Source organism: Pieris napi, chromosome 12, assembly GCF_905475465.1.
Source record: "Pieris napi chromosome 12, ilPieNapi1.2, whole genome shotgun sequence".
Taxonomy (NCBI): domain Eukaryota; kingdom Metazoa; phylum Arthropoda; class Insecta; order Lepidoptera; family Pieridae; genus Pieris; species Pieris napi.
In genome coordinates, this window is record NC_062245.1 from 9,008,161 (window position 1) to 9,020,515 (window position 12,355).

The 12,355-nt window shown below is 34.7% G+C and overlaps 1 protein-coding gene across 3 annotated transcripts in view; it reads right to left on the bottom strand.

Moving 5' to 3' along the window:
- LOC125054549 (protein outspread-like) overlaps positions 1 to 12,355 on the bottom strand; it is a 229,401-nt gene that overhangs the window by 24,153 nt on the left and 192,893 nt on the right. For all 3 annotated transcript variants that reach the window (XM_047656514.1, XM_047656515.1, XM_047656516.1), the window contains exon 4: positions 6,458 to 6,646. In XM_047656514.1, the coding sequence (XP_047512470.1) occupies positions 6,458 to 6,646 (189 nt within the window). The remainder of the gene's footprint in view (positions 1 to 6,457; positions 6,647 to 12,355) is intronic.

Genomic DNA, 12,355 nt, shown 5'->3' on the forward strand with positions numbered 1-12,355 from the left:
CATTGAATTCTCATGCAACGCTTACAATATTTTAGCTTACTGGTAACGAAAATATGAATAAACAGTAATTATTACTAGCATTATGAACTTTTATAGTACAGGGGTATTAAGAATTGCTACGCTCTTTTCTTGAAGAACCCTACGTCGAATTGGTTCGGAAATACTTCAGTGGGCAGCTTCCACATAGTTGTGGTGCGCGGCAAAAACTGCTTTAAAAACGCTCAGTTGTTCGAACGACGGACATAATTCGGATACGGGTGGAATTTCGTATTCTGTCTCGACGTCCGATGCTAGCGGTATTAATACGAACAACCCCTCTGACCACACTCCGGGGTAAATAAGTAGAAGATGCAAAGTGAGAAAATATGTCATAAGATAGGGGCATTATGTATAGTGTATATGTCGCTTATAAATTACAGATTTATACTAATTCCTACTATAATAAAATGACAAAATGTAATATATTCTAGTAAATTTAAAAGTAACTTTAATAATTTAGCTTTAAATTATTTAAAGGCAATATGGAGTAATAGATACCGACAGCTATGATTCATTGGGATAATAAAATTAATTGGTAAAACATCGAGCTGCGCCGGCGCCGAGCCGTTATCGTTTTGGCCGAGAGGTGAACGCACTGATATCTGTTTATGTGAATTTTTGTTTCATAACAGCGAACAATACAAACTTTTGTCTTATCTGATATTTTTAACAAGTTTAAGGTGTACTATGCTTTTGTTAATTCGTGATTTTATTCGGAAGATTAAAGATACACTATTTTAATACCAGATGAACGCAGTGTTACCGTATAGTTATATACGTAAATACTGTTAGAAAATCTCACGATATTGTAAATTGTCGCAAAAAATTTTATCTACATAAATGGGTAACGTGCTTTTTACAATTTAACGTCAAGTTCGAACAGTGAAATAATAATAAAAAAGGGTGCGTGTACTTATGTACGCGCGTAAGAAGTTATGCTTCTCTGGCATTATTAAAAATAGTTTTTGATTGCATGCAAATCATTAATTATGTACAATTAAGTAATCAAAGACTGGAAAAGGAGTCATTATAGTCAATAAAGTTCAGTTTACATTTGAAAAATTAAATAAATAAATATTTATTATTATTCTCCTACATTACGTGTAACATAAATTCTATTATTATTCGAATGTTGCTTTTAAATTATGTCCAATGCCGTAGCATCTTCAGTGGGTAACTTCATTCTGATAATTTTGTGTCACGGTGCGCGCGCATCGTAAAATTTCACTCTCATCAATTTTTCATAACGCGCCTAAAGAAGTATAACTTCAATAAAAACTTTATTCATAACGAATAGGTTGTGACGAAATCCATATGTGTTGTGGGTAACAAGATAACAATTAGTCAGTGCTTCATAATAGACTAATTCTTTTCGTTTGTTCTGCTTCGGTTATAAGCGGTAGCTTACAAGTGAAAGATTCCAGCATACAAAGCTGATCTTAAGATTCAAATCCTATTGCAACAATTAACTGAAGAACAAAGTACCATGCACATTAATTAGTCCTCATGGAATCTTTTTCTCTCTAAATTAATTCCGGCCACACTAAATCTGGCCGCGCTAATTGGTTTTCTATCTGGCTTCCTCATCTATATACGGATGTTATGTCCGTTAGTGTTTTCCACTAAGTAATTACTCGAAGGCTATAATCAGACATTCCTCTTTCTATTTCGACCAATTAGCTACATGCCGTTTCGATAATTGATGACGAGTTTTCCGTACCTCATGTTTTGAATTTGCATGACATTATTGCTCAGTTATTCTTTGTTTATGATATATATATACTGTTTGTCAAGTGTAAGTGTCTATACCAGTGTTTCCCGACGAGAGCTATTCGAAATTTATTAAAATTATTTGGAATTTTAATCACTTTGTTTTCAAAATTTACTTATTAGTGTTTCGTTAACCATTTCCTAGTAATTTCTTCCTAAAAGCTCTTCATTTAGGTTTCTAAAGTAAACATTTTTTTTTATATATTAGAAATTATGTATGTTACATAGGAGTATAAGAATTCTAGAAAGGCTAATGTGCCCATGTCAAGTTCGACACGTCGATTTTGCGTATAATTTTTAATAATATACGGAAAATATAAGCTCAGTGTAGGATGCATGCATAATATCAACATTCATTGTTATTCTGTTACATAAATGATTCGATTGAATCAGCCTTCACGGCTTGGATTCCGACGGGATTTAACAAATCCAGTAAATTGTACTCACTCTAAACACTTTTATATATGTTGGTAAAAGTATTTGAGTGTTCTTTAAATGTGTTTTTATTGGCCAAATTAAGAACATGAAAAAAGAATACTGAAATATAAATATTAAAGTTAATTTTTAAAAGAAAAACGAAAATCTTACTACAACTAAATACTGTCAAAGTCTTCCCGTTTCCTAAAATATTTCCACGCACCCTCTTTGTTAAGGTGGAAAATGTATAATTCATAAATTGTATTGTAGTTAGTTAAAACTCGAAATATTGTGATTTTCTTGTAGTATACAGCAGTATCACAGGTAACGCGGCCAACCTATAGATAGGTATATTGCGCATGCGCAGTACATTTATAATATTCAAATAAGTACGAAATGGAAAGCTTATTTTCATCTGAAAAGTCCTTTATAAACGTAAGGACCTTGAAGTCAAGTGCGCGACATAAGGTTATGAAAACAATAACCGCATGCGCCTGAGTCACGCGTGTAAGACGATCCTGCGCTAATTATAGCGCACCATTTATTGCAACTAGGACAGTCAGGGTTATAAACATACACATTATATACTCATATATATCGCGGATTCTAAAATACTTAATTATTTGATTGACTGTGCGTAAAGAACGCCACGGGACAGTTTCATAATTTAAAATGCAAAATTGAAAATTTCTCTTTATTAAACATGTTCAATCGGCAAAGTGTATTTTCTGTCAAAATATGAGTATTAAGTAGTTACGCAGTCTGTAAGTTATATATTTCGTATAGATATAGTAGATTATAAACATACATTTTCTATAGACTTCAAATGGCTAATGGAAATTGCATTACACTTTTAATACAAGCGCATTTTGCGCAGCTTGAGTAACCTTGTATTAAAACATTAATTGAACGGCAGCCCTAAGATTCGTAACATTCGTTTGAAGCAATCGACAGAGGATTACCACTAATAAAGAAAATGGGTCATCGTTTGAAGTTACTTTGAAATGCTTTGAAGTTGCGCTCAATAATAATAGCTGGAACTGACCACTTCGGATAATTACAAACAAGTGTTCTTCGGTATTTAAATGTCAGTATTAACTTGGAAATATAGTTTTGCGTTTTCAGGAACATTTGATTTGTGTGTAACAATTAAATTTAGGTAAGGTACAATGTCACAGCGTTCCATCCAGCGCGTTTCCAGGAGGTTAAATTGCTGAATGAATCAATCTCAAAATCGGCAATCTTTTTTTTAGGGCCGGGTGAGCAATTTCGCCCTCACTTGACGATTGCCTGACGAGTTTTTCTCGGATATAAAGAAAATCATCTCAGGCTCTAAAGATTAGCAGACTAGATCCATGTAGTTTTTGTTTTGCCAATATCACAAACATATCCACCAAAACTTTTCCATACCTAAAGATACCACCTGTCTTACACCTGCGCAGGTGACAATTAAGTACATCTGTAGTATTGTACTGTTTTTTGAGCTGGTGATTAATTGATCTTGTTTTAAAATAGTTGGGACACGTGTCCTCCTTCTATATTTTTGGTTATGGACTAAAACTAAATTATGTTAATGCCTCTTATATCCAAGCTACGAGCCGATACGCTAAAAGCAGCTTGGTGCGATGTTAAATAGATTTTAGACTTTTTTTTACTATGGAAAATTATATATTAACTTTAATAAGCTTCAAAATCAGAATATTTTTAGTAGGTAATTAATAATTAATTTTTATGAATAACTTTCGTTCGTATAATATTTTGGCGGATATTGTGAGACATAAAGGATGTGTATTGTCGGATTTCAACGAAAGGGGAAAGTATATCACGATCGTTACTGGATCGATTCTGATTTGCGTTATCTTAAGGCGGACTTTTATTATCAACAAATTCATCTAAAATTACTTAAAGGGCTAAATTAAAAAATGAAAGTTTGTCACGACTTTATCAAAAATCATTTTCATGTTACGTTTTGCAAATATGTTTGTAAAATGATGGTGCTAGTATTTTACCGAAAGCAATAAGCAATATTTACACGTTATATATTGTAGCAAATCTGAACTTATAACTAAAATAATTCCTTTAACAAAAGTCAACCGTTTTTTTATGCAATAGGAGGCAAACGGGCAAGAGGCTTACCTGATGTTAAGTGTTACCCTTGGACACTCACATTGCCAGAAGGCTCGCAAGTGCGTTGACGGCATTTCAATTGGTACCCTCTTTTTTTTCGGACCCTAAGTCGAATCGGTTCGGATATACTTCAGTGGGCAGCTGCTTTGAGTAACGCTCAGTTGTGGAACGATGTCGCGGTGATACGGATGGTAATTTTTATTCTGCCTTGACGTCCGATATAGTTTACAGAAGTTAAGTCAGAGTCTATACCTTATCATGTATATTATTAATAGTCATTTGAGTATTGCTTAGATTATTCTACTGTATTTAGTTTTTGAAATTTAGTGTTAATTTACAGTACATTTTTTTAAAAAGTAATTTTAAGCCTGCTTGGTGTGTATGGTAAAATACTTTAATAGTATGAATTCAATTGGTTCGGCAAAATCCTCAGGCCTCCACTACATCTCTGGCTTCATAATCATTTACTATAGTACACATTTGATCAGCTCTTTTCTAGAACATCATGAATCTAATCTAGGAACATATGAAATGGACCTCCAGTAGTCACTAAACACAATATAGAATTTCAATACTCCGTATATTGTACCACTTGTCTTCCATATGCTAAACTGGCTTCCAAGACTTTATGAGTCAACTGTGACCGGATCTGAGTAAGGCTTTCGAGGAAATGTTCGTTTAAATCAGCGATTTCTTGTATCGCAAAATTAATATCGAACGAGCACGACTCATTACGTCGGATTGCGCTTTCATTCATGACTTCATTCACTACTTTGTATGGATAGACTGTTTTTTTTAATATGCTACTATGAAATTGGCGCTTCAACCTTTTTAGATCTGGGCCTCAGATTTCAATATATATGTTTTATGAACATTTTCAATCTAATAAGCAAGTAGGTTTTCTCTCGAAATTTTCCTTCACCGTTTCTTCAGCAGAGAATGTTAAATACGCACATGGAAAGAAAGTCCATTGATGCACAGCGGGGGATCGAACCTACGACCTCTTCTTTCTACTTCAAACTATATTTAAAATATTAATACTCAAGGTAGAACTTTTTAATATTTTTTTCTATATTTTTTGTCTCATATAAGAAAGAGAACAACCCAAGCCGGCTTTCGTATTAAAATCCAGATACAAAATATCTTTTGAGTCTATATAGCAAACTAAAATTTATTCCTAATTAATTTTAATATTGATTTATTACGCGTATCAATCACATAACAAATGACCAACTTGTAATTCAAAGTTAATTAAATCCCACGGAATATTGCAACAGCGTCGACCTGCAATTTGCGCACGCGCCGCTCTCGAAGCAAACGTCTTATTATCCACCGCTTTGCCACCACTTAGATCGTTGAAGACCATATTTTGGACTTCCGCGGAATCAGATATTGGCCGATAAATTGCTCATGAGCCAATAATTACGTTAGTAATAGTCGCATTCACGATTATATCATTTCAGTTCCGGTCAATATTTCAATGTATGCTTCGATAACTGTTTCTTATTTTAAATTACGTTCAAGTGGAACAACAGGTGGGTTACGTGAGTACCTACCAACACAACCTAATAATAAACATTGGTATATGATAAAATTGGTATATGATACCTATGCCAAAACTTATACTTATCTATTAAATACTTTGGTGCTTGACTCATGGATAACATTTACTCGTTTAAATTCCCAATGACTTTAATGTGATAAATGTGTGTGTGTGTGTGTATCATTAATCTTGTTTATATAAAACTTCTTTAACGGATATATACGCAAATTACATTATTTACATTCCTCGACGTTTCGAGTGATTTTCAGCAATCGTAGCGCTGTCTTAAATTCGATTTCATATTCGGTAAAAAGTTTTATTTAAAAGTATAGTTCAGTATTCATGTTGAAAGAAAAAAGAAAAACCTTTTATTTGACTAAAGCACACACATTTATATAAAAGAAAAAAAAACAATCATTTCAATAAAAAATGGGCCCAAGTCAGCTTTAAGTTACATGTTGTATAGTTGAAACAAACGCGCGAGTTAACTTAAATTAGATTACAAAAACTGTAATCGCAAGCAGCTGTTGCTAGTTTGCCTTTATAGAATATTTTGCTCACCTTGCTCCTGGGATAGACACTCAAAACATCCGCCCACCAGCGCGCTTCTTCTCTGCACGTGCCTTTTACAAAAGTCACTCGTTCTGGCGCAGTCACCGCCAAACTGTGCGCATGTCCTGTCACGCTGTCTGCCTCACTTACTTCCAAGACCGTCGTCATGTCGATGCTCGCCTGTGGGACTGTATCTGGCTGGAACAAGGAATATTTCTATTAGTATATTTTGTAATAGCATTGTATAGCAGTGTTGGCCTAGAGGTTCAATCCCCGGCTGTGCAAGAATGGACTTTCTTTCTATGTGCGCATTTAACATTTGCTCGAACGGTGAAGGAAAACATCGTGAGGAAACCGACATGTCTTAGACCATGTTTTACCCCAAAACAAGTGTCTCTGACTACTTACGGGGACTGTCTCAACTCATGTATTTAATGTAAAATTTGAGAGACAAATAAACATTTTTCATTTTTTCATTATACCCAAAAAGTCGACGGCGTGTGTCAGGCACTGGAGGCTGATCACCTACTTGCCTATTAGATTTAAAAATGATCATGAAACAGATTCAAAAATCTGAGGCCAAGACCTAAAGGGGTTGTAGCGCCACTGATTTATTTTATTTTGGTATGGATTTCTTTTAATGCTCCACAGACAGATAGAGAAGCGGATAGAGAAAAGCCTTAAACTAAAAGCTTAGATAGATTTCTCATTTCTAATAACACCGTATAATTCATATCATCGGTGGATAGCTATAATTCAAACGTTCCCCATTTAAAAGCCTTTGAGTATAGCGACAATAATGATTCTGTTATTTTTGGTGCAATAACCGTCTGGGTAACGCAAAGGCGTATCCGTTCTCAATGAATCGAATGGAAACTTCAACGAAAATCATGAATATGCAGATGTTTAGAAAGTCTGTATGTTAATAAACCTTTGAATATCCTATTTAGCAATTACTATACAGAATTATTTCCGATTCGGAATGAAACGGCGAACTCTTATGGATTATTGAAAAGGCTGCGCACCGTTATGTGAAAACTCAGTTTACTACATTACATTACCATCGTTATTAATTAGACTGTATGATTAATTCATTGAATTTACCGAACAAACACTTTTAAAAAACTAAGTAGTACATATCACTGATTTAGCTTTTGAAGGATGTTTTTTATAACTTTGTATTGTAGATTTTATAATTAAACTAGCCGACTCGCCCAAGCCTTGCTGTGGCTAATATTTTTGTTATATTACATAGTAGTAAACTATTCAAGGGAGATCACCAGTCATTGGGACAACCATGCTTTTTTGATGGTTATGCCATTAAATTGTAGCTTATGTGAAAAGTTGGTACTTTCAACACGGCGCCATCTGTTAGATTTGTGACTGTCTAATGATAAACAAATAATTTGCAATAAAAAAATATTGCGGGTATAAATTGAGATGTAAGCTATCCTATCTTTTAAGTTAGACCAAACTGCACACGGTGTGCAAATTTGATTGAAATCGGTTAAGTAGTTTAGGAGTCAACAGCGGACCAACAACGTGACGCGTAATTTATATATATTAAGATAAATAATAATGATAATTATAATGGGTAAATATCAGGGTGAACGGCGTGTTGGTAGAACGAAGAAATCATGGCTTGGCAACGTTAGGGAGTGGACGGGTACTGCAACTGCGGAAGAGTTGCTGCATCTGGCACAGGACAAGACACGCTTCAAGACAATGACGGCGAACCTGGGCGGTAATGGAGAGGTAGGTAATGAGGCTATATTTAAAAATGAGGTCTATAGAAAACCTTTTTATTAAATGTTTTAAACGTTTGTGCACGTAATTATTAGGAATCAAATCGCTTTAATTGTAAGCGAAGATATCTTATAATTGTTGTATCCCGTAAATATTAATTTTGGGTTTGAACAAAAAACTGACGCAAAAATGCTACGTGTTGTTTAGCCTTACGGGATCTTACAAAGGGTTAACATTTCGGCGGAAAGTACTCGAAAGCTTAAATTAACAGTAGTCGTAATTAAAAGTAAAGAACTCAATTAGTACGTGTTATTTTGGAGACGTAAATTTAAATTAACATAATTTACAAGGAATTTTTTAAACATTCATTCGAGTTTAATGCATTTACATAATTTATTTTAATGTATTTTCGTATACAGCAATTATCGAAGTACTTTATTGTTACTACCATCGCTAATGCATAGAAGTCATATCTTTATATAATAATCAGCAATATTATACAGTCAAATTAGATACTATTTTTTGCCATATACAAAACAAAGCATCCACATCCACAGCCTTCACATAAAATATATCGTAGACTTTATAAAATCTAAAAATATCCTTACTTAAGATAAATAGTAGGTAGTTATCTCGACAATTACCGTATCGCAAACACAGGCCTATACCAGATTGTATAGCAGCTAAATGTTATTGAAATGATTATCGCTTTACGAGGGACATAAACTGCAGAGTGTATGAAATGGAGGCCCACTGAACCCTGCCTGGGACCTGTTTAATCGTAGGTAATAAGTAATTTAATATTTATCACCACGTTTGACCCGATGCGCCTGCTCAATGCAACTAGGCGCGGTTAAGATATTGTAAGAACGCGTTGAATAAACAAACGCGGTTTTAATTATTAGAAAGCTTCCAAAAGCTCATTGTGCTCTCAACGTTACTTTCGTTCGGGTTATCGATAGAAACGCTATCGCCAATATCGATCGGGCCCATACTCGCACGACTGCACAGATCCCCACACATTAATCGCAACGGGAGCCGCGGTGAAAGCCCGCCAAAAATAACGAAGCAGAAAAAGTGAAAATAAATTTCACGAAAAACACGTTAACGAAACCAATTAAATTGAGTCGGCATGTTCGCTTCATAAGCGTATATCAAACTTTATTAATCACAGCCAATGAGACGTAAAGACAAACCAGATTTATTGTACGGCTTTCCCGTCCAGAAATGGTCTAATTTGACATTGGATCGCGAGCGCTGATATTACGCAACCCTGCGTTTGCGTATGGTAATATCGAATGCAGTACACTGCTCGCATTATTCGCAATGTATGTAAAGTAGCGTGCGTTAGTAGCGTAATGTAGCGAAATGCGGCAATGCAAACGATGCAATTTTGTTTTATGCCCATTAACGATTATGTAATGTTCCCATACGACAGTCTGGCAATAATTTCGGAGTAGCGGGACACAGGCATTCAAGCGTACTGTGAATGGGATGGAATGCCCTCTCTAGCCGAGGACAACGCCTGTTCCGATAGGTTTATGTGTTCTCCGCAGATTGTAAATGTACGTAAGTGTAAAGACAGCTAAGCAGATTTATTATCATAACCTAAATATTAGCGGATTGCGCGTAGGCGTTGAAAGGAGTGTTCGATATAGCGGGGAATTGTATCTTTATAAAAGGTTTCGTTGACACTGATTTAAAGCAGGGATAATTTCCGTAACGATAACTAATCTATTTTTTATACAGAAACGAAAGAGCAGGATGTTAAATGACAATCGCCTATTGACATTGAGAAAGGTCTGTAAGCTCGTCCGGGATTTGAAGGTACCCTCTTTTCATGATAAAACTTGATGCATAACTAAGCCCTATTTTGCATGGTAAGAGATATGTGTGTTCATAGGGTAGTAGGGCAATACCTCAAAATTACACTGGCAACATTCCGGACACTATATCCTAAAAACTTTTCCTGATGTTTAACTAGTAGATAAAATAAACGAATAATTAAAATGGCTACTAAAACGGTAGATATAGTTAAAATTAAACATTCAACGATTTCACAGCAGAGCGTGAACATAAAAGTAATTTTTAACATAGTGTTTAGTGTTTACCAAGTTGTCGTAAAATTAATGCGAATGCTAATTATAACCGTTGATTTCATACGAACCGTTAGGGTGACTGTAAAAGGACGATTAGTCGCTAAACAACCAGGATCTCACCTAATTTGTATAAGGCAGTGCATATGACAGGTTACTATATATCTGTCAACTACCTCTAAATATCCTGTAATATAAGGTTCATTTCAAGATATTATAAGGTATATTATTAGATATTAAAAGGTACGTCTATACGTATGACTTGTACAATGTAACAGGAATATTAAAGATCTTGTTAAATAGTGTAAATTTAGAAAATTCTCTTTAGCATTTAAAAAAAAGTTTGGATTTGAGTCATCAAGATCAAGGAGGAGAACCAGCCGTCATTTAAGCATCGAACCAACTCACTTACATCAAAGATGGTAAACAATTCGATACCTACTAAAATTACGAAAATTTACAAACAAAAAACCAAAATAACGCTATTTGGAAACGATCGTGTATCACCACTGTAAGGGCTATTAACTTTTACAGATGCCAGGTCCTTAATGCAAATTGATGGTAAACTGTCCCGTACAGGTATTAAACAGGACTGTACTTAGAGAAATTCTATTCCTAATGGCTTAGATAAGAGTATTAAATGCCCCCAGATATTAACCGTTGTTTAGAAATTTTAATCAGATGCTTAAACCTTGAATTCTCCATGTCCTCCATTCTCCAATCCACCATTAATTATATAAATATTGCAGCGTTTAGTAAATCAGTAGTTAGTGTATTTAAGTACCGTTACTGTTAAATAATCTTTATAAAGAAAACAAGGCAATTGAAATGGCGCTGGACCGGGCACATGACGAGAGATAGCAGTTTAAAATAGACAAAAATATTACAGAATGGCAACCACGAGATGGGAAAAGATTTCAAACACATAAACATTACATATTTGTTTTCTTCTTTTAGTATTAAAGCATATTGAAATTTATTTACAAAAATGAATCTGGCTTTTTAATTGACAAGTAATATTTATAAACAAAAATGAAAGAAGTAATATTAAAGCACAACGAAGACCAATTTTGACCAAAGACAATTTTTGTAATTGCTAACTCTGAGGAAGGTTTTTAAGAAGAGAAAAATTAAAAAAATATAAATATAGTTTTACTTATGTGGTAACATAGCAAAATGTTTTGTGTTGGGATGTAGCTACTAAAAAGGTATGCTAAGAAAAAAATCACATTAAGGCGAAACGAAGTTCGCGAGGTAAGCTAAAAATACCTTAAAATTAAAGACAGTGATATGACCAATCATTATTTAACTAATAAAGGCTAATAGCACGTTTATAAACACTTATATTCACGTGTTTATATGACATACGTTAAAAGTGTAGTAATTGATCCAGTTAAAATCATCCTTTGCTATACCGATTCCATAGACATATCGTCACTTAGATAAGCAAAAGCAATCACATAAACAAGTCTGTGGTGCCGTTAACGGTTGCGCCTACGCAGTGGTGCCGATAGCCAAGAGTTAAGGACCCCACGCACTCACTGGGTCAAGGGGCTGGCAGACACAGGCTAATATTTACGTTTCTGGACATCCAAGTGGGCTCTAGGTTATGCAATAATATGACGCACGCGGTCGATGGCCTAGTGGTTCAGTACTACCGAAAGTACCGGATTGTCGTCGAAACCGTATCAGGCTGGTTGGTACAGTAGGCTGATACCTAATGTCTCTTTTTATTGGTGACCTTTCAGATATGCGACATCATCTGCGTAGATTTATATAAAAATCTGCGTACAAAAGGTACCAGAATGCCATAGACAAACGCCAGCTGGAAAGCGTGTTACTTTATGAACTTAATGAGACAAATTAGGGAAAACTTTAGCCTTAAAGTCAGGAGTATGTTTGAAATGGAGCATTCTAACTATTAATTATTCAAATATATTGTATAAACAATTTGTATTATCAAAATCCCGTCTACGGGACTTATTAGACGTATAGAACCATGGAGGGCAGAGCAAGAAAGCAGAGCATAAAAATTTAGGTACAGTGTCAAATCCATGTAATGTCC